Source organism: Mesoplodon densirostris, chromosome 5 (genome assembly GCF_025265405.1).
Source record: "Mesoplodon densirostris isolate mMesDen1 chromosome 5, mMesDen1 primary haplotype, whole genome shotgun sequence".
NCBI classification, from domain to species: domain Eukaryota; kingdom Metazoa; phylum Chordata; class Mammalia; order Artiodactyla; family Ziphiidae; genus Mesoplodon; species Mesoplodon densirostris.
Genome location: NC_082665.1, coordinates 110,340,657 through 110,365,081, shown reverse-complemented (window position 1 = coordinate 110,365,081; position 24,425 = coordinate 110,340,657). Strand labels below are relative to the sequence as shown.

Here is a 24,425-nt window from a genome sequence, read left to right as displayed (position 1 = left end):
CATTAATTGCCATATTACTATTATTATCATTATATAACACAGTAGCATATGGGGAGTATTAAATGGTGTACTTTCCAAAGAGACTCTGGCCAACTGGGTTAGGCAATGGCCTCCTTGAATCAAAACCTATTGCTCCTTGAGGCCTGCATAGCTGCCTTGATTAAACACAGCGGCAGGCTGCAGTTGAAGGGATGATTCTTTTTTTTGAAGGGAGGTAGAACAGAGTAATTGCCAGATGTTTGCAATTTTAGCTATAAAAAGATGGCTGCTTTCCATTCCTGAGTATGTTGAATCTTCTTTTTTTCTTTCTACCCAAGCTATTGTGGTTCGCTAAAATAGGCCACTGCACTGATGAATCATCATTCAAAACTGCAATAATGGAAGCAGAACAAATATGACATTTTAAATTCACATATAAGAGAAATAAGTAAAAATGTATGGGTAATAATTATATGCTAGGCAACAGAAAGCATATTGCAGTATAAAGAACTCAAGAATCTCCTCTTGACTGCTTTCTACCTGTAGGACCAGGTATAGTCAATTTCATTACAGAACCTCCATCTCCTCAACCATCAGATGGGAATGAATACCCCTGCGTGGTTAGAGCAAAGAGCCCATGCCTTATCCATCTCCATGCCTCGCCTTACATATGCACGGCCCAGAGGAGATGTGCAAATAGATAAAAATGTGTATCACAACCATATATCATGAGATAATTGTGTATATACAGTGTATGTTATATTGTACATTCACTGTAATTTCTAATATAATTATTAGAACCTGCACCACCATCACCACCAAATGCTCAGTTCTCTCTTCAGACACTGCCTCCTACATTTGGCAAGAGGAAAAGGAAACCCTGGCTTTTATTTAAGCAGCATTAATATTACTGGCTTGGGAGACTGGTGACCTCTTAGGCAGGGGATGTTGTCTTTCTTAATGAGTGAGTTAAGTAACTCTTTGAGGATTTGATGACATGTGGACCCTTTCCCTGAAAAAGACATACACATGGACCAAGTTTAAATACAACTTCAGGAGACAGGCTAAATTCCAAGTATGAATCCCAGAGATAAATGGGACCCAACATAAAATTCCTAAGCAAAGTAATTAATTATTTTTCTGTGATGATATAATTAATAACATCTCTAAAATCTCTCTGCCTCATTTAAGGATTTAGAAAACAAAAGGGTTTTTAAATTAATAAAAATGGTTTACTTTATATAGTTTGCTTTATATAATGTTCACTTATGTTATTATCTGTGATACTAGTTCAATAATAAAAATGTTCCTTCTTAAAGAGATACCATACATATGAATCCTTTTTCTTCCATATTGACATGGTTAAAGTAAGGCCTCTCTCTGAGAAAGGTGTTTTGCAAATTCCAAGAAGGACATATAAACACATCACAATTCTACCAGGAATAAGACAAGCTGATCCTAAAATGTCAATTAGCAAAACATTATCATAGAACAGATAAAACCATGGTTATTTTAAAAAATAGCCAGTAAGAATTATATTTAGACAATTATGATTAAAAATCTGTAGATGAAAAAACTATGGATTATTACTCCCAGGGTTAATGTTCATGCTTTAATTTTCATAATAATAGCAACAATAATGCTGGCAGCTTCCATCGATTTCACCTTTATTTTGTGCCAGATACTATGCCAATTTATTCACTTAATTTTGAAAATTTGAGATACGTGTATCTCTATTTTAATGTAAGAACATATTGAGAGAGCTTAAGTAGCTACTTAACCTAGGTAGCCCAAGTTCCTAGAGAAGTAAGGGGCAAAATCCAAACTTGAACCCAGATCTATCTGATGTGAGTCTATGTGCTTAACCACTGCCTCCTCTGAGCCTCCCCTCTTTTATCCTTCCAATCCTGTCCCAGCCCCAAGTAGACTCTTCTTTCTGAACCCTCTGAGAAGTTAACCATAAAGCCACTTCACAGACAGAATTTATAGCTTTATATTGTTAGTTACCTGATCATTTTCATATGGCAGGTTTCTAATGAAAATATAAACTGCTTAAGGGCTAGCATGTGTTTTCACTCTTTCCCTATCTACTATAGAGTTCTGTTCAATAAAAATGGCATAAGGTGCATCTGAACTCGGCCGAGTAGGGGAATTGAAGTAAAGGCAGAGGGTGAGATATGAAAATGCAAATTCAGTCTACTGGGAACCATACTGGGTGGGTATGAATGACACCTCAAATGGTGATGTTTCTAGATACACATCATATAACTTGGAGATTTCTTTTTCCAGTAAATATATTTTTTACAAAGGAAGCACTTAATAAACTACAAGTCATTATTATATATGAACAGATCAATAACAAAAATATCTGCAAATCCATAATTCACCAGAATTCATGGATATTTCAAATGGTTATTCCAAAGGCTCTCTGAAATAATGTCTTCTTGGTAATGACTTACAGAGATTACTTTGGCTGTTTTACACTTTCATACATCATCCCATACACATCCATGCACAGGTGATTCTAAGTAATTTTCACATATTTTTGGACAAATTCAATTTTAAAACATCTCTGAATGGTAATGACTAGGGAAAATAATTGTGAGAATTTTCTTCTTTTAAAAAATAATAATAGCATTAACATGAGATGCAATGTAGTGCCAAGGAAAACCTCTGGACATGGAGTTAGGAAGCAAGGATTCAAATCCCAGCCTTGCCCTGTGCTGGCTGTTTCACTTTGTATTATATTCTCTGTAGATTGGGGGTGATGATACCCATCTTTTATAGTGTAACTGAAAGATTAGGTTAACAATGAAGCAGATGAAACAGACTAATAAATCCACTAAAAAGTCTTTCACATCGTTACAACAAAGTTCTCCCAGAGAAACTGTTTTAGTAATAGCAGTGGTCAACAATTATTATGCACTGGTTATTCTATATTACCAATGCTTTACTTAAGGGAAAACACTCACGTTTGGTCAAATGTGGCTTCTACATTTATAAGCTTCGCTGTGAGTCCTCTGAATCTCAAATTGTTCATTTGTCTCTAGGAACCTTAATAATACAGGAACCATAATAATGTTACAGGATATGGTGGTAATTAAATTAGATACTATGTGGGAAAGTGCTTCAAAATCTATCCACACACACACACACACACACACACACACACACACACACATCTTTAAAGTTGCAAGTTATAGTGAATATTTCATAATAAAGTTCTTCCTTCACCGCTTCCTATTTTCTCAGGATCACCCCAAAAAGGAGATAAACCAGAACCAAAAAAAAAAAAAAAAAATGTTTTAGTTCCCTCACATCTCACATTCTTAAGGATGAGTGTTTGACTAGGTAAAAAAGGCTACTTTGACCTAGTTTGGCGAGAATTAAAAGAGACTTGTTTTTTTTTTCCCCTGCTTTTTTGACTTAGCATCTGTACAGACAGAAACATTTCATTCTCAAGCATGATAGACGCTTGGAGAGAAATGGCCTGATCCTTCTGGCCAAGACCACCAGGATAGTAGCTCTTGCCCATGGTGTAATAAGATCAGTATGCTTTGTTTCTTGGTGCTTCCTGCCTGTAGCTACCCAACTTCCTGGAGCTATTCCTAGAGATATGTGTCAAAGCACACGAGATGTTGAGTCTGCTCAGAGTGAAGTTACTTTGCTCATATTGCGAAGTTCCCAGGAGCCCCGATGCACCACCTAAGGACGTCAGCAAAGAGCTACTAAAATTACAAGGGTCAGAACCTGCACCTTGCTCTGCATTTGCATATGCTGTTCCCTTTGCTTGGCATGTCATGCTGTCCACCACCCTCTTCTGCCTGGCTAACAACTAACTCACTCTCCAAGACTCAGCTCAGATGTCCCCTCCTCTGTGAAGCTTTCCCCAATTCCTCCTACACCACATCCTTCATCTTCTTTTACGGCACTTAATTTACAGAATTCAACTTCTGCTATTATATGTCTACCTTTACTAGCAGACCATCTATTCTGCTTAAAAGCAGCAAGATACAGAACAACATACAGAATGGATAGTAAGAGAGAATGCTGGAAGGTCAAAGTGCTAGCAGGGTCTAGGTGTCACCCCTCAGGGATCTGCCCTCCTCTCTCTCTGGTGCTGTCCTCAGCTGTCCAGTCTCTGGATACTGTAAATTTAAGGAAGGATGATAAAAATATAACAGTATGATCTTTCTTTTATAGCTCCTAGGGTCAATCATTGTTCCAGGGTATGATTTCTTTATATGGCACATTTGCCCAAAGGCTTAGGTGTCAGATTTATTTTTATAATATTCATAATGAATCCATTTATAGATGATTTACATAGGCCTGTTGTGACCCAAAATCGGCTGACATTTCAGGCATTGTTACCTGAAGTTACACAAGAGCAAGTGCTCTATAATGAAAAAGTTTGGGCACTGCTGAGGCATTCTAGAAGAATCTTTTTTATTTACATCTTCTTCTGTTTTTGGATTCCAATTAAAATTCCTTGGAACAACATATGCAGGAAACTGGTATTTATGATGAAAAGCACAGCATCATGAAGGACAATTCGAGCCCCTGAATTGCTACATTGTTCATACGATAAAAGATGCATAAGACTTCCACAGCCACTATCCTTTACTAAGGAGAGAGTCTGTACCCACAGGACCTGGAGAAGGTTCAAAGGCATTAAAAGATTGGCCCCTGGAGTTACTGAAATAAACAAATGGTTCCCAAACTTTGGTTGAGTGTCAATCAGAATTATCTGGCGAGTTTTATTTCATTGTGTTTTAATGCAGATTTCTGGGACCCATGCCCTGAGATTCTGATTCTGTAGGACTGACGTGAGCCCCAGGGACCGTGTTCTTTTCTTTTTTTTTTTAATGTTCCCTAAGTCTTTCTGACGACTGGCCAGCTTTGAAAGCCACTGGTGTAAACCACCATTATAACAGTGATCTTCAAATGGTGCATGCAAGATGGCACCTTGAGAAGGACAAGAAAATATTAAGAAATCTATATGTATGTATTCACCTTATTGTTCTGAAACTTTTTATTTTAAAATATAGACTCACAAAAAGTTGTAAAAACAGTATAAAGAGTCCCATGTACTGCTCATCCCGCCTCCCCCAATGGTAACATCTGATAAAGATATAATACAAAATCCAAGCCAGGAAAACTGACATTGTTTCATTACTGTTAACTAGCCCTTATTCAGTTTTTACCATATTTTAACCTGCATTCCTTTGTCTGTGTATATAGATCTATGCTATTTTAACTCACGTATAGGTTCATGTAACCACCACTGCAATTGAGATCCAGAACTCTTTCACCACCATTTCCCTGTTGCTTTTTCTTGGTATGAATTCCCTGCCCCACTGCATCCCCAATCCTGTCCCCTAACAACCATTAATCTGTTCTCCATCACTAGAGTTTACTCATCTCAAGAATGTCTTATAAATGGAATCATACGGTATATGTAATCCTTCAAGATTGATTTTTCTTTTTTCATTAAGCATAATGCTCTTGCGGTGAATCCAGGATGCGGCATGTATCAATAGATCACTCCTTCTTATTAATGAATAGCACTATTCCACTGTATGCATGGACCTGAGTCTATTTAAACATTTACCCATTGGATGACATTTGAGATGTTGCCAGTATCTTGTCATTATGAAAAAAGTTATGAACACTCATGTACAGGAGTTTTTGTGAACATAATTTTTCATGTCTCTGGATTAAATGCTCCAGGGTACAACTGCTAAATCATATGGTTAGTACACATTTATGTTCATTTTAAGCAAAAAAGCTGCCAAAGAGTTTTCCAGAGTGATTATACCATTTTACATACAACTACCAGCAATGTATGAGAGATTCAGCTTCTCCACACCTTCGCCAGCATATATGATTTTTTATTTTACCTGGCTTAATGGGTGTATGGTGACGCCTTATTGTAGTTCTACATTTATTTTTATTCTTGAAAAAGAAATTAAGCTTTCTTCATATTTAAAACATGGAGTGAAAATCGTATCACACATTTATATAATTTAAAAATGAAGATTAAAGAGCACCTCGCCACACAATATTGCATTATTCACAGTTTTTGGAGTCAGACACGGATGAGGAATCTACCACCTCATGAAGGCATTCACTTCAGCAGTTAATTAAGCTGACAGGTTACAAAATAAAAGAGATTGTTGTCAACAATTCATGAATTTGTTTTTGTTCTAAAACATCTAATCCATTCACTCTGTGCACATACATTAATTCTATCATGGTAGGTTCTAAGCAAGTCACCCAAAACACTTCAGTGACACAGAACAGTGGCCATAATGGAAGGATCCACAGGATCCATACTCAGCTTCACCACTTACTGTTCTGTAATATTGAACAAACCACCTGACCGCTCTGAGCCCTTAAAACTGAGGTAATAACCCCTGCCTGTATTCAACAATTTTGGTTTGTTATTTACAGCATTTCTAGAGAAAAGGTCCTATACCTCCTAGAAATGTATTAGGGAATTAACCATCCTTATCTGAGAAATGAAATTGTATTAGATAATTTTTTTTCTTTTTTTTGCGGTACGCAGGCTTCTCACTGTTGTGGCCTCTCCCGTTGCGGAGAACAGGCTCCAGATGCGCAGGCTCAGTGGCCATGGCTCAGGAGCCCAGCCACTCCGTGGCATGTGGGATCTTCCCGGACTGGGGCACGAACCTGTGTCCCCTGCACCGGCAGGCGGACTCTCAACCACTGCGCCACTAGGGAAGCCCTATATTAGATAATTTTTAAGATTCATCCTGGTTCAAGAATTTTATAATATATACAATACTGAGGCACTGTGATTCCTATCACTGTTATTAGAGGTTAATACTGTTTACCAGTATTTATGAATATTATTATTAGTAATAATTATATTTATATTACTATATATTTATTAGTCTTAGAGTACTAGTATTATAATTTAGAAAAATTATTAGTAATAGTGTGTATAAAATTATGAAATGCATTTATTAAATAAATACTGTTTTATAATTTTATCAATATTATTTAATATTAATAAAAGCAACTAGTTATTTTTATTATAACAAGAAATACACTCTATGAGGGCAGAGATCAATCTCTGTTTTGCTCATTACTTCAGCCCCTAGAAGAGTGTCTGGCACAAATTCTGTTTTAAGTAAATGATTGTTGAATAAGTATGCAAAAGTAATTCCTAGAGTCTTAAGGTATTTTATAATTTATAAAACATTTTTACACTCACTGTTATATTTGATCCTCAAAACAATCTGGTAAGATAATTAAGATTAACAACTAGTTTTACAAATTAAGAAATATGGAATAGAAAATTGTCATGCCCAAGGTCAAGCAGTGAAACTGAGGCTGGCATGTAAATACCCTGACCACCAAGTCAGCACTGAACCTTGGCTCTTTGGAGTGTCAATAAGGCCTATGAATATTTAGTAAGATCTGATTTCACAATTTCACCCAAAGAATTACAAGTTCTTTCCTCTTGGAAGGTGCAATGTAAAGATCAAATTAATACAATTATTACCCAACCCCTTAATGAATGAACAGCTTGTCCTTTTTCCCCCCTGAGGCTCTGAAAATTAAAATGCATGTACTGGCACTCCACAGTGATAGATGAGGCTCAAGATGCTTACCCTGAAACAGAAAAGGGACATGCCAGTCAAACTCGAGTCTCATTAGAGTTCCTGATGTTTCAGTGAATCTGCGACTGTCCTCTTGACAGACCATGCATGGTTATAACAAACAGTCTGAGAAGTCTCGAGTGTTCTTCTGTGATGGCTGGCAACTTAACAGGACTGTCAGAACTACATAAAGAAGATGTTTCCCATTTGTACCTCCAAAATCACAGGCCAGATTCACCTTTCATGTCAGGGAAGAGAGACGATAGGACTCCAGAGACAGGAGCGTGAAGTGCAAGTATAAATATTTCGACATCACCTTGTTCAGAGCTCACCATCAGTCCTTATATATTTTCTACTACCAATTATTCCAGGTGTAAAAAAGAAAAAGCTTTTACTAACTGTAAGAAGAGAAGCAGCATCACATTGGCTTATACGGGCAAGATTAAAAATGGCAGAAAAAATACATTCTAAATTACTTCTTCAAATATATTGCCATAGGTGGCCATCCGTTTCCGTCACATTTTAGCTATCTGTTGAGAAAACAAATATGTCCTGCCTGACCAAGTTACATGACTTCATATCACTAAAAGTTAGTTCTGCACCAAGTAACAATAATCAGACTCATCAATTCCTAGGAACCAAGCCCCAACATTGTCTCTTGCAATCTAAGTCAGTGGAGACCCAATGGAATGAGCACATTTAGGGCCTGAGTTCTGGAGCCAGTTCAGCCCCAAACTCTTGGGTAACCTTGGGAAGACATTCTCTTCGCTCTCAGACTCAGTTTTCACACCTGACAAGTAAAACAATTGGCCTAGAAACTTTTCTAGTTCTGCTGCTCAAAGACTTTGTGATTAAAACATGAAGAATGGCTCTGGCAGGAGAGTGGAATGGAAAACAAGCTTGGCTGCCATTTCCATCATGGGAGATCAGTTGCTTATGAGGACATTTGTTCTGGTTACTATGTTTACCCCAGATTATCAATCGCCTATAACTATTCCCTCTCCATAGAATGGGTTAGTAATCTCAGGTAGTAGAAAGCACAGAGAGATCTAGTAAAAAATTTCCAGGCTTAGGACCCTCACTGAATAGAATTCACTTCACCTATTCTGATTTGACTTTACAAGTCAAGGTGAAGCAAGGTAGGCAAAGCTTGAAAACAGAGGCTTTGTTTATATTTTACAGAAGTGTGTAAGGTAATATACATAGGAAAAGTTTGTGAAAAGAGCAACCATTTTGAAATTAATTTCAAAGAAAAATCATGAAATAATAAAATAATGGAGTTAAAATAGACGAGGCTGTCTAGCCCAATCTCTAATAAATAGAAACCTTTAAAATCAGCAAGAGCCCTAGATATAAAGAATAGAGGCTAGCTCTACAATTTTACTAACTACATGACTATGGAATAAGTTATTTCACTTCTGGTGGTTTACCACTCAGTAAAATGGCAATAGCAACTGTTCTACCTAACTCAGCGAGCCACAGTAAAAACTCTCTTTTGAGAATTAAATAACAATGAATATGGGAGTGCTACATGAACTACAAAGGAGTGTACAAGTAAAAGGAATTCTACTGAAAGGGTCACTTGGAATTTGTACCCTATGGATTCATTTTTTTTTTAATCTTATATAAAAAATATTTTTTAAAAGAAACTTCAGACACTGGAGAAAGTCAACCTCAAGCTGTAAGATAACTCTAACTTTACAAACTTGCAAACTTTACAGATCATTCTGTATGACAATCTATTGTAATGAGGGATACAAAATATTATCAAATGTCATTCAGCCAAACTACTGAGAGAGAGAGAAAGAGACAGAGAAAATTTCCAACTGCCCGAGTTATAACAGTAGGAAAATTTCAAAACCATCTCCATAAAATAATGTATTAGGACAAGAAAAAAGCTCATGTACTTTGGTATCTACCAAAGACAAAAAAGAAAGATCTATACCCTATTCTGCCATCAAAGTCTAAGGCTTTTGGGAATTTTTGAAAATTTGAAGCAAAGAGAGGACCTGATTATAGGAAAAAGAACACTACTGCTGGGTGGGGCTAATGGCAGACTCTGGGAGGGCTCACGCCAAGGAGTACTCCTCAGAACTTCTGCTGCCAGTGTCCTTGTCCCTGTGGTGAGCCACAGGTGCCCCCCACCTCTGCAGGAGACCCTCCAACACTAGCAGACCTTGTGTCGAGAAGCAAGAACAACTACAATCCTGCAGCCTGTGGAACAAAAACCATGTTCACAGAAAGACAGACAAGATGAAAAGGCAGAGGGCTATGTACAAGATGAAGGAACAAGATAAAACCCCAGAAAAAAAAACTAAATGCAGTGGAGATAGGCAACATTCAGAATAATGACAGTGAAGATGATCCAGGACCTCGGGAAAAAAAATGGAGGCAAAGAGCGAGAAGATACAAGAAATGTTTAACAAAGACCTAGAAGAATTAAAGAACAAACACACAGAGATGAACAATACAATAACTGAAATAAAAAATACACTAGAAGGGATCAATAGCAGAGTAACTGAAGCAGAACAAATAAGTGACCTGGAAGACAGAATGATGGAATTCACTGCCACGGAACAGAATAAAGAAAAAAGAATGAAAAGAAATGAAGACAGCCTAGGAGGCCTCTGGAATAACATTAAAGGCAACAACATTCGCATTATAGGGGTCCCAGAAAGAGAAGAGAGAAAGGACTCGAGAAAATATTTGAAGAGATTATAGTCGAAAACTTCCCTAACATGGGAAAAGAAATAGCCACCCAAGTCCAGGAAGCACAGAGAGTCCCATACAGGATAACCCAAGGAGAAACACGCAAAGACTCATAGAAATCAAATTGGCAAAAATTAAAGACAAAGAAAAATTATTGAAAGCAGCAGGGAAAAATGACAAATAACATACAAGGGAACTCCCATAAGGTTAACAGATGATTTCTCAGCAGAAACTCTACAGGCCAGAAAAGAGTGGCATGATATACCTAAAGTGACGAAAGGGAAGAACCTACAACCAAGATTACTCTATCCTGCAAGGATCTCATTCAGATTTGATGGAGAAATCAAAAGCTTTACAGAGAAGCAAAATCTAAGAGAATTCAGCACCACCAAACTAGCTCTATAACAAATGCTAAAGGAACTTCTCTAAGTGGGAAACACAAGAGAAGAAAAAGACCTACAAAAACAAACCCAAAACAATTAAGAAAATGGCAATAGGAACATACATACTGATAATTACTTTAAACGTGAATGGATTAAATGCTCCAACCAAAAGACACAGGCTCTCTGAATGGATACAAAAACAAGACCCATATATATGCAGTCCACAAGAGACCCACTTCAGACCTAGGGACACATACAGACTGAAAGTGAGAGGATGGAAAAAGATATTCCATGCAAATGGAAATCAAAAGAAAGCTGGAGTAGCTATACTCATATCAGATAAAATAGACTTTAAAATAAAGAATGTTACAAGAGACAAGGAAGGACACTACATAATGATCAAGGGATCAATCCAAGAAGAAGATATAACAATTATAAATAGACATGCATCCAACATAGGAGCACCTCAGTACATAAGGCAACAGCTAACAGTTATAGAAGAAAAAATCACTGTTGGTGGGAATGTAAGCTGATACAGCCACTATGGAGAACAGTATGGAGGTTCCTTAAAAAACTAAAAATAGAATTACCATATAACCCAGCAATCCCACTACTGGGCATATACCCAGAGAAAACCATAATTCAAAGACACATGCACCCCAATGTTCACTGCAGCACTATTTACAATAGCCACGTCATGGAAGCAACCTAAATGCCCATCAACAGATGAATGGATAAAGAAGATGTGGTACAATGGAATATTATTATACAATGGAATATTATTCAGCCATAAAAGGGAACTAAATTGGGTCATTTGTAGACACGTGAATGGATCTAGAGACTGTCATACAGAGTGAAGTAAGTCAGAAAGAGAAAAACAAATATCATATATTAACACATATATGTGGAACCTCGAAAAATGGTACAGATGAACCGGTTTGCAGGGCAGAAACTGACACACAGATGTAGAGAACCAACATATGGACACCAAGGGGGGAAAGTGGTGGGATAGGGGTGGTGGTGTGATGAATTGGGAGGTTGGGATTGACATATATCCACTAGTATGTATTAAAAAAAAAAACACTACTGCTAGTACTTTAAAGATAAAAAGAAAAATTGCATCATCTTATTGCTCTCATCAGTAGAGAACAGAACGTGAGGAGACAAAACCATATATACATACCAACTTCATTCCATAGAAAAATACGTAGACACTTAACATGGTAAAATTTGCAAGAAGACAAAACAATAAAAAATATATATGGGCTCATAAGCATATAGTACAGGATACAAAGAGGCATTTGGAAATGCAGGGGCATTCCAAGACACACAAGTTGTTGAAAAAAAAATCAATGAAAAATGAGAACAATGGTAGTAAAATAAAAAGACCCTAAGTCCTAAAGAGCTACTAACTTGGAAAAAAAGTACACCTACTCTTAAATGTGCCAAAACCCTTTAGAGAAAGTTATTAGCAAAATACCTTATAAAACAATTATAACATATGGTATCACATAAATATAAGGTGATGTGGAAAACATGTGGGTACTTTTTCTACTTTCACAGTCAGAATTTAAAAATGAGAAAGCAAACCCCAGAGATTACAGACATAATAATACAAAGGTGAGAAATGTAATCGGTAACTTCAAGGTAGCAGTGGTTAAACAAATCCTGGGCTAAAAAGCTCAAGGAATGGGGAGAAGAGGTAAAAAGAAATTCAGACAGAACCATAAAGCCTAAAAAGTGGTTAAGAAGCTCGAATCTGTGCCTGGAAAAGCACGCTTATATTGCTGTAGTTTAATTATCACCGCAAACATCATTGAGTAGCTACTAGGTGTCAGGTGTCCTGCTGGATGCTGTTGGGAGTAAAGGCATGAGTCAGGCAGCCCCAGCCTCTAAAAGGTCCGAGTCTACCAAAGGAGACAGGACCATACACAAGTAAATCTATTAGAAGGACAGCTGTGAAAAGGATTGTATGAGACGCACAGAGGTTATGGCTGAGGGACAGAGTAGAATATAATACAAGGTCCTGATAACCCTGGACTCAAACAAAGCGGACCTGAGGACTGGTACCAACTTGACCACAAGCAGGCTGTGCATTTCTGAAAAAAACACTCACACTCTCTGCACTGCAGTTCTCATCTTTATACCAGCAAAAGGTGGACTGTGTGATTTCTGTTAGTTCTACACTCTGCCTTTGTGGCTGAGGTTCTTGGAAGTCAGGGCCTGAATTAAGCTATGAATGTTAAGGCTTTATGGGCTACAAATTGAGGGCGCGTATGTTCAGAGGCAAGGAATGGCAATGGCGTGAGCTGAGACATGAGACCTCATCAACTCACGCGGTAAATGAAAACTGTGTTACCTACTACCTGGGGATTTCACTAATGGTAAAGAGTATTCTAAATGGACAAAAAAAGAAAAAGAAAATGGATATAAACTTTAGAAAATGTATAAAAAATTAAACAAAAATAACATGAATTATAAAAACACTGAGAGCAACAGAGGATGCACTAACATTTAAATTAAATATAAAGGAAAGCAAATCTTACACTTCTAACAAATATCATGTCATAATATATAGCAGATGAAGAGATGGAGCTATATTTTAAAAAAGTCTGAATATCCATGAAACTTTATCCATGTTTGTCTTTAAAATGTATATATGCAAGGGAAATTTCTTCCTTTACGTATTCAAAAAAGGTTATATTAAAAAGAAAGAGGGATTGGCAGAATTGCAAGAAAGACTCAAGACTTCAGAAATTGAGTGAGACTGAGTTGCTTCGAGAGAGGATGCCACGTTCCAAACTGTTTATTGCAAGAGAAGAATTACTGAGCAGTGCACTCACCCATGCAGCCATCCGTCATCCATCCAAATGTATATACACACAGGAACATACAGACATACATTTGACCATACACAATCATTCCCACTAAAAACACAGTAGCATAATAAGAGCCAAGAGGAACATAAGGATGAGTGAGAAACCACGTCTTGTTGCTTAAATGGGGAAACAAAGCTTACATTCTTATAAGGAAGTAGGGAAGTATCACCATCATATGGGGCCCGAGTGCCACATATGCCAGGAAGAGAAGGACCAGCAGCAGAGCAGACTGGGTGAAGACAACAGCCTCACTTCAGAAACTTTGTAGCCACAAAACCACAGAGAATGTCACCTCTTTTCTCTAAGCTTCCATTTCTTTATGTGAAAAAATACTTAGTTCATAGGGTTATAGGGAAGGCAATAAAATGACAATGAAAAGCATAGTGCCTCAGACAGACTATCTGGTCAATAGTGGCAGATTAAGAAGAGCAGGAGGGGGCTTCCCTGGTGGCGCAGTGGTTGAGAGTCCGCCTGCCAATGCAGGGGATGCAGGTTTGTGCCCCGGTCCGGGAGGATCCCACATGCTGCGGAGCAGCTGGGCCCGTGAGCCATGGCCGCTAAGCCTGCGCGTCTGGATCCTGTGCTCCGCAACAGGAGAGGCCACAGCAGTGAGAGGCCTGCGTACCGCAAAAAATAAAAATAAAAAATAAAAAAAGAAGAGCAGGAGGAACAACAAAAGAAGTAGGAAGTTGACAGTCAGAATAAGATGTATGTGGAAACCCAGGGAAGGGAGTGATTACTTAGGATCTAGGTCAAGTCCAGACACTGGAGAAGGTGATACAAATAGGACTGTGACAGGTGACAGAAGGGTGTGAGGTGGCGTGTTAAGAAAGAACAAACAGTTGAGCAAAGAGCTGCAGAGGATCAGAGATGACGCCACTGTCCCTAGAGAACCAGCTAGACAGTGGGAGAGCCTCACAGAGTACAGTGACGAGGATGGGGCATCTCAATGCAGGAAGAGTCGGCCAAGGGGACAACTCACCAGAATTCACAGCACTCATGGTGAATCTGACCCCTTGTGGAGGGGTCTGAAGTGCAACCATTACCTGCTTCTCTCCTCCCTCTCACATACGCCAACACAATATAGGACCTGCCCCATCCTTCCCCTCGGGTGTGCATCAACTGTCATACCTACTAGACTTCCTCACACCTCTGCCTCCTTCTCTATAAGAAACCCTGTCTTTATTCCCTTCACATTAGAGGGGAGTCCACTGTTTGGCAGCATTTTTGGACACATGTCCATTGGCAAGAGGGAGGGACGACTGGGTGGTAGACACACTTCTACAGGACAGTGGGATGGGGATGGAGGACACAGCAGTAGAAGAGCACTGAGCTATGAATGAAGAGATGAGGGTTCTAATTTTAGCTCTGGCCCGAACTCACTGTATAACCACAGTCATATAACCCCTAAGAGATCTCAATCTTTATGCCCAAAAGAAGAGCTGCCTAGATGGTTAGTTGATGCTTTTTAACCTTTGACAGTCTATACACTATGATAACCACACCACAAATTCTTGAGCTACCTTGTTCCAACACAACATTGTACTGCAAATCACTTTTTATTATATTGAACTGTCCCATTTGGGGCACCCACCTCTGCAATCCTTCACTCACCTTCACCGCCAGGTTGCTTGTATGGGTTGTACTTGGGCTTTGGAGCAACGACTGGGGCAAACTTCTTCGGTGGTTGTTGTGTGGACACTGAAATGCTGGGGGTCCCAAAGGAATGGGTGGTCTCCATCCGTGCAGACACGTGGCCAAGGGGCTCAGCAGAGCTTTTGGGTGGCAGCCAAGATGGGTGCGACATTGTTGAATCTGGAATTAAAAAGAAACAAACAACAGTTGTTTTTAAAGAAACACAAAAATGAAGGCAATATACTTCACTTCGTTATTACTTCTTCTTAATCCATACTTAATAAAATCTTGAAAAAGGACTCTGAGAAGGAGAGAAGGAAGGAAGGAAGGAAGGAAGGGAGAGAGGGAGGGAGGGAGGGGTGAGGGAGGGGAGGGAGAGGGAGGGGCAAGGGAGGGGAGGGGGGAGGGAGGGAGGGAGGTGGGGGAGGAAAAGAAGTAGGAGAGTTATGAAAAACTTGCCTTAACTGGAGGAGGAGAAAAATTGAACACTCCCCTCAACCAATCTGGAATTCCTCTCTTCCAACAGTTACCTATTTTAGTGCCTAGGACTCTTCAGGAAACAGACATGAGTAAGAAATGGTCCCTAACCTTAAGAAGTTTCTACGGTAGGAGAATTTTATACTAGCAAGGTTGGAAAAAAGCTTCAATTTTATTAATAATCTATTAAAATGATTACCATATCAATTAAATGGTGGTAAGTTACCTAAATGAGGTGATATTATCTAAATGAGGTAAAAAAAATAAAGTGTTGCTGGAATGTAGAAAAAGATAAGATCACTTCTTGCAGGGAGCAGGACTAAGACCTCATTAATGAGGCAACCTTCAGACTGGGCCTTGAGTGCTGAGGAGAGGTCGGGCCCGAACAAAGGAGGCAACCTTGCATGAGCAGAAAAGTACACAGCACTTCATTTTAGCATGGCTGTGGGGGAATACGGAGAAGCAGCTAGCAAAAGAACTAAAAATGTGGGATGGAACCAAAGCACTGACAGCTTTGCATGCAAGCTTGAGGAGTTTGAATTTATTCTGCAGGCATTAAGGAACCCCCAAAGGTTTATTCTTGAAACAAGGGTATGACTAATGCATGGCAGGACATTGAAAATGATCCCTCTAGCAGGAGCAGTTCTGCTCCTCACCAAGGGGCACTTGGAAATTGCAAGGAGGGACATGGTTTGCCACAATGCCTAGGACAATTACTGGTACTTAGTAGCCAGGGTCTAAAATATTCAACCCCTATAATGCACAGGGCAGCCCCATATAACACCCATCAGGAACTCTGCTGAGCGGATACCATACAGGACCTTTAGGAAGAACTCAGCTAGGAAGGGGATACACCAGCCAGTCCAGGGGCTATCCTACTGGGATTAAAATATACTCTGTGAGGAAAGAAGAACGATGTCTTGGTGTCAGGGTAAGCCAACCACCCCTACAGGCAGCCTGCAGGCTGGGGCCAAGCCTCACAGACTGCCACTGAGGAGGGCTCTCCAAGTCTGATTGCAAGAGCTCTCCAGCGCGGGGAGGCCCGGAAGGCTCCCTCACCCTCTCCCAGCCCCAAATCCATCCCATAATTTATTAATCGGACTGAATTAATTGAGAGGGCTCCATGATTACCTCCAGATGTCTGTAACAACAAAGAAAACTGGAAATGCAGGAAAAAATAAAGGCCTCAGCACGTGGCATGGCCAGGGAGAGATGGGGTGGAGGGGGAGAGATGGGGCCCAGCGTGGCCTGGGTAGCATTACACCACGCCAGGAGGGGTGACATGACCCTGAGCAGCCCCACTGCCCTTATCCGCTGTCCCAGGTTCCCCTGCTCCCTGTCCTTAACTCACAGAGTTTCATGACAACCAATGAGATGACAACATTAAAGTGTTTTATATACTGTCAAGTGCTAAGCAAAGTGAGGGGAGGAAAACTGTTGGAGGTGTAGGTCTCTCAATCAAAGAGGACAACATGAAGCAATGAGGAAGCCTCTAAATTAGGAATCAGGAGGGTTCTGTTACTTAAGCCAGTGGGGACACTGGCTTTTCACTCTGGTTGCAGGGCCTTATTTTCCTCCCCTGCACCTTGTACACATGCTCATGTACACAGACACTTGGTAAATTGTAGGTTCCTTGGAAGAGCGGGGATCATATTTTATACATCCCTAAACCACCATTAAGGCCCAGCACAAAACCAATACAGAAAAACAACTGTGAATCTGGTTTACTCCTGGTTCTTAAAACTGGCTGCACATTTAGAAGTCTTGGAGATTTTTTTTTTTTAGATACCAAAACCAAGCTCATCTCTCAGGGTTGAGAAACATTAATTTTGGTTTTGTTTGTTTAATTGAGCCTCAGTTTTCTACTAAAAGGGAATAAAGTGTCTGTTCTACTCTCAACAAGATCAAAGTGAGTATAAGTGGGGAACAAGGAGGATCAAATAAAGATTTGAAAATTTTAACGTGCCCGGCACATTTGTAGTATAAATTTTATTTGCGGATTTTTTAAAAAATGGGTTAATATTATCCTTGCAAATTTTCTATAAATCTCAAGTTATTCCAAAATAGAAACTTTCAAAATGGGTTAATATAGGATACAGTGATTTCTAAAGCAAAGAGGCACATTTCCAGAGCAATCACACATTGCCAATTGACCGTAGAATCCTAGCCTTTTCAGAAATTCTGCAGATATAAAGGAACAGGAAACTTCTGGGAGAATATGAAAAATGAAAATGTAAGCATCCATGTGCAAACCATGGACCCCACCATATTTTCAGTTATCTCCAGCACCATATATCACCCTTCCACTGTACTCTCCATGGAGGCAACCCCAGTAACACCTCCAGTGAGTGCCAGGGTCTGGCCAAGTACCTGTCTGCATAAGACCTTAACAGCATTTTTTCAAACCTTTCTTCTGTATGTTACCAATGGCCCAGTGACACCACTCCCAGGATTTATAATGAAATGTAATGACCCTGAAGACTTGCTCATGCTGTGTCCACCATCTATAATGCCATTACTTTCTACCAAGTACACCCCCCCGCCTTTTTGTTATCTTGACCCAGCTGAAATGTCTCTGATGCTGTGAACATTTCCCTAGCTCCCTCCAGAAAGAGTAACTTAATTCCCAGGCTCTTGTTTCATACTATTAACAGTCCACATGTAAGCTATTTCATCACCTGCCTATCTACCCCAATGAGCTGGAAGTTCCTAAGTGGTCTCACTATACCAGCACAACGCCTGGCCAGGAAGCCCTTAGAAAAATATCTTATGCATGAATGGGTGAACGAATAAATGCTGATCTCTTTGGTTACTCCTCCCTTTCTAGAATCTGCATCTCCCTTCTTAGCATCCACTGATGGAATTATCTCTTTTTTCCCCTCCCTTCATTTAGAGATGTAATGAATTGTGTTGATAGATTTCTAGATATTGAACCATCTTTGTAGTCCTAGAAAAAAATCCTACTCAGTCACAGTTGTCGTGTTTTGGTATATTGATGAATTAAATATTCTATTTTACATAGAATTTCTGTACGTATAATACGAAGTAAAATCATTCTGTAGTGTCTTCCTCTACTTGCTTTACTTATCATTATTAGGTTTTGATATGGGGGTTCTGCATCTTCTTCTACTGTTTGGATTAGTTTACTGATAAGATTGGAACTATCTCATCTTTAAAGGTTTATCAGAATTCAGTGTAAAGCCATCTAGATATGAAACTTTCTTTAATAATAGAGCTTAATCATATTTCCAAGAACTTCTACGATAATTGTAGCAGTCTTATACTTCTTTTGAGGTCATTTTTCAGCATTTATATTCTGCTGGAAATCCATCCATTTCCTCTAGGTTTTATCTCTGCTCCCCTTCACCCAAGCTACCTCTCGATTAAAAATGATGTCTCATGGGCCTCCCTGGTGGCGCAAGTGGTTGAGAGTCCGCCTGCCGATGCAGGGGATACGGGTTCGTGCCCCGGTCTGGGAGGATCCCATATGCTGCGGAGCGGCTGGGCCCGTGAGCCATGGCCGCTGAGCCTGCGCGTCCGGAGCCTGTGCTCCGCAACGGGGGAGGCCACAACAGTGAGAGGCCCGCATACCGCAAAAAAAAAAAAAAAAAAAATGATGTCTCATGTACTATGTATCATTTAGATCTGAGCATCACTTTCTACTAGTCCTTGAAGACATAATTCACATTCTCCGTCCTCCAGTTCAAGCTATGTCCCCTTTCACTACATTTCCACAGCACCTGGGATACTGCCATCATCACTCCCATCACATGTCACTCTGCCTCTCTGCTTGCCTGTATCACAAACTAAACTCTTCAATCCTTGAGAGCAGAAGTAATTATCATGCTCTAACCTCATGGCCTAATACATAATAGGCATTCAATAAAAATGTCCGTTAATTTAATAAATGAATAAATTTATTTGCCAAGCCCTAGAGCTCCAGATAAAGCAAAGTCTCATCCTGTACTCAGATGGTTCAGATTATCATCCTGTTTTCAAGGAGGTTAAAGCCTACCTGAGGAAGATATATTTTTATATGTGAAAAGAGAAAAAGGGCAACACAAAGTATACAAAAACAAAAAAACCAATTGGGGTATGTCACAGGATCTAGCACAGGGGTACTCTGAAAGCTAGGGGGCTCTGAAAGACAAAGGGAATAAGCGAAAGGACAATGCTTGAAAATTCTGTGAACTGAAGGAAGAAGCAAGGCACTTCTTTGAGAAGGCAGCAGACCAGCTGAACTGAAATGAGGGACTTAGCATATTTGGGGGAAAGACTTGGAAGGTTAAAATGAGCCTTGCTCATTTAAAGGTCTTATACAGAGAAATAAAAAGCTAGAACTTTTATCTTTGAGCAGGAATCTAACAAGAGTGAAAATTCTATGTAAGAAAAACTAATCTATGCAAAATGGATCCAAGGAAGGAGATAAATACAATAGTATAGACATAGAGTCCCTATGACCCCAGTTCTAGTCTCAGCTTTGCCAGTGTGACCTTTAACAAGAGAGGATGCTCATTTGCAGAATGAATGTCTGTAAAGTCCCAATCAGCTCTAATATTCTAGAGTGCTTTCCTTCTCTGAAATCTTAATTACAGCCCTTCATTTTGATAAATGGGTTTGAGAAAACCTCACAAGTTTAGTGAACGGATGAACTAGAACATTTCCCTGGGGTTTCTCAGCTTCTCAGAAAGAGACCCATGGTAAACAGAGAGATAAGCACCGGTGAGAGCTGGTTTTGCTGGACCAAAACTTACCCTGCTCTTACTTCCTCTGGTTCTCGATTGGTTTCACTCTAAGCATATAATCATCATGAAAGCAAGAAGTGAAAGGGAAGATCTACACAGGGGCTCTGAAAATACACAAACACCATCAGAAGAGAGGAAAACAAGAGAAGTGGCCCTCCTCTAAGCAAGATGCCTACTGCTGATGGGAGTTAAAAAGCTGGGGTTCCCTAAGCACTGGTCTTTCAGGAACTGTCATCAAATGCAAAGCAATTAAGAAGAACCTAAGAGATTTCACTTATTGCCGCTCTGTCACTCTTCTGTCTTCTCCTCCTAACTGTTCAGTGGGTACAAGAAAGCTACAGACTGACAATAAATAGCAAATGTTTATTGAGGACTTACTATATGCCAAGCAATTTTCTACTGGCCACATAATCATTCTGACTATTACATGAGGTAGGGTTATCTTTCTCCATATTTAGCAGATCAAGAAAGTAAGGCTCGGGGCTTCCCTGGTGGTGCAGTGGTTGAGAGTCCGCCTGCCGATGCAGGGGGCATGGGTTCGTGCCCCGGTCCGCGAAGATCCCACATGCCGCACAGCGGCTGGGCCCGTGAGCCATGGCCGCTGAGCCTACACGTCTGGAGCCTGTGCTCCACAACGGGAGAGGCCACAACAGTGAGAGGCCCGCGTACTGCAAAAAAAAAAGAAAAGAAAGAAAGAAAAGAAAGTAAGGCTCTAAGAGTTAAATAACTTGCTCAAGGATACACAGTTAAGGAAGAGCAAAGCTGAAGCTTGGACACAAGTCTTGGACCCAAAAGCCATGGTCTTCACCATGGTACTACCTGTCTGTTTGCAGGAAAAAGAAAACACCATAATCCAAAGAAAGTCATCACTTAGAAACAGGAGATTTTGCTTTCACATCCATCCCTAGCTCCTACATCCCACCTGCCATAATGTCTTCTCTATTTTGTTCCATCAAACCTAACTATCATGAGCCCCAGGATCACAAATTGATGAAGCCAAAAGTCTAGCCAAATTGATTAGACACAAGAAAACACAAAAAACTGAAAAAGGCCATGTGACGTCCAAGACCCTTCCTCTATGGGTGGGAAAACCTACGGCTACAGGTAAGGTGACATTTAATACTAAAAATGGCTACCAAGCCTCTCTAAAGATAGCACGTGAATGACAAGTCACTGTCATCCACAAAAATAGAACCAACCAGTGCTTGCTCAAGTTTTGCTTCTTTTCTAAAATCAATAACAAGGGAGTTCCCTGGCGGTCGAGTGGTTAAGACTCTGTGTTCCCACGGCGGGGGTATGGGTTTGATCCCTGGTCAGGGAACTAAGATCCCATATGCTGCATGGCACAGCCAAAAAAAAAAAAAAAAAAGCTTAAAATCGATAGTACTCTTCTTTAAACATTTACATAGCTCACCAAACTTTAAAAACAACCAAGCCCCGTTGTATGGTATTATCTAACACCAATTGCTATAAGCTTAAAGAAGTGGTTTTTAAAACTGCACACTAGACTCATCTGGGAATCTTTATGTATGTATTCTGATTCAAGGGTTGGGAATAATTGACTTAACTTAGAGTGTTTATTTTAATCTTTAAATTATGTTGCATTAGTCCCTAAATCTCCCTTGGCAATTAACCCAAGTAAGGCCTGGCTCTTGGTCAATGTTTGCTGAATAAATGAATAACACTGAAGGAAGAGACAGGTATGAACAACACTATTTTATTGGTAGAATAATTGAGAGGCTGAGGGGCTTTGTGACTTAAACATCAGAAGTAGTTGATAGCCGACTGAGTTTAGGATTCGTGTCCCTTAGCAACATTTTCTCCACTTAAACAAGCAATTAAGATTTAAATAACACTGTCCTACACCTTTGGAGATTTTTCATGATCTTTCCTCTTTGTATAAGTCAGTGCCTTCCTAGAGTTTCAAAACTGCTTTCTTAAGGGGCTGTTAAAATGGTACACTGTGCCTCCCTTCCTAGACTACAGTTAATTATCCTTTTCTACATCTTGGTCCTCAGATGCAAGATACCTGATCTTCTGAATTCAGACCCAGCTCCCAGTCTCAGCTCTGCCATGAGCTCATAGTGAAACCTTTGCTCTCTCTGGGATCACAGTGACCTCCTCTGAAAATGATGTGACTCGATTATTAGATGAATGCTAATGACAACTCTACGCACAAACTCATGAGTCTAGGGAAGATTCTGACTGTAGAACTAGGCAGAAACAAGTAAAAGTCAGCCATGGAGACTCCAAATCATCCATAATTCTCCTCTTAGGTCATCAGTGAGGAAACACAGCCCTCTTTTTTGTTGTTGTTGTTCTTCTTTTTTTGTCACCCGTTTCCCTGTCTCTTCAAACCTCCCCATTGTGGGAGGGAACCTTAGAATGATCTCAGAGATTACCAAGGTATCAATCAAGATTTATTATGCACAAGTAAATAAGTACTTTAGGCAAACCTTTTCCAAACGGTGTAGGTAAGTCCCTACCAGTGTAATTACGAAGCAGATATGCTGTGGCATGTGACGGAAGCATGGGAAGACAACGTTAAACAACAAGGCAGGCTGAAAATTGAACACAATTGTTAGTTGAATAGCAAACATAATCACTCTTCCTCTGATGAGAGCTGGAAGGGCAAACAGGTTCTGCCATGGGCTGAAAATGTCAATGCATTCACTCCACTTCTCTTTACAGGCAACTCTAGTCCCGCACTAGCTAAGTGCCCCACTCTCTGCATGGACAGCTGCCATTACTCGGAAGGGGTGACGAGAGAACAACTCTACAGAAATGCCAAACATTTATATAGACTATCTGACAGACAGATGGAAATACTGGAAAAAACACTGGACTGAGATGCAGAGGACTTGGGTGGATTTCCAGCTCAGCCACTGACTGGCTCTATGACTTTAGTCCCTTGACCTCTTTGAACCTCAGTGTGTCTCCCTATCTGTAAACTGAAGATGAGATGCCTGCTACCATTCCTTCCAACCCTCATGTTCCATGACTCCCCCTACAAGTCTGCCAGCTGAGTGAGCTGAGGTTTCTTACAAATCCGTCTTCACTCCTATGAGTCCCCTTGACTGGGGGTGGTAGAGTGAGGGGAGGCAGACCAGGAATCAACAGGTTAAATGCCAACCTGCCTTGCACAGAGTTAGTACGAATACAAATCAATGCTAAAGGTGCAATCCCTATGACTGGCAACACAGCTGGTGGCAAGAAAAACCCAACTACATTTGCAGATGCCAGTAAACTAAGAAGCAGAAAGAGGGAGAAGCATCAGTCCGTTCAAGTAAACATTTGTCTCTGATAAAGAAGTGAGGCGGAATAGAGACATAATCCACATTGCACTGTCACTTCAGATTCAGAATATCACACGGAAAGGGAACAAGCGACCCTGACAGGGAAACAACAGCACTGGAAGACCAGGCCTCTCAGAAGACGGTAAAGGAGAGAATGGAACCAAACCAATTACTACCTCATGGGCTTTTATTTGCCGCAACTGGATGACAACAGCCAGGACAGGCTATTCAATGGCCAAGAAGTCACAGGGAGTTGCACCTGGATTCAACCCAGTTGTTCTGCTTCCAGAAGGTGTTTGTGGTGGAAAAGTTTCACTAAACAAGTGAGAAACTCTTGCTTATTCTTGGATAATAACTAGAAAGAGTGGGTAAAAAGCACTGAAATAGACATAGGATTAAAGAATTTCTCTTCCAAAAGAGTCAGCACCCACGCCATTGGAGATCAGCACTGAAGTCATGAGACCCCAACTTTGCACTCTAGGTCACCTTTAACGACAATGGTTCTACTTGGCTAAGTGAACAAGAAAATATGTACCCTGTCTGGACCTCAAATTCTCCAGCTCTGATCAGCTCGGTGCTTTGTGACCACCTAGAGGGGTGGGATAGGGAGGGTGGAAGGGAGACGTAAGAGGGAGAGGATATGGGGATATATGTATATGTATGGCTGATTCAGTTTGTTATACAGCAGAAACTA

The 24,425-nt window shown here is 40.1% G+C and overlaps 1 protein-coding gene across 7 annotated transcripts in view; it reads right to left on the bottom strand.

Moving 5' to 3' along the window:
- LPP (LIM domain containing preferred translocation partner in lipoma) overlaps positions 1-24,425 on the bottom strand; it is a 688,691-nt gene that overhangs the window by 436,470 nt on the left and 227,796 nt on the right. For all 7 annotated transcript variants that reach the window (XM_060099284.1, XM_060099283.1, XM_060099282.1 and 4 more), the window contains one exon: positions 15,193-15,393. In XM_060099284.1, the coding sequence (XP_059955267.1) occupies positions 15,193-15,385 (193 nt within the window). In that variant the 5' untranslated portion in view covers positions 15,386-15,393. The remainder of the gene's footprint in view (positions 1-15,192; positions 15,394-24,425) is intronic.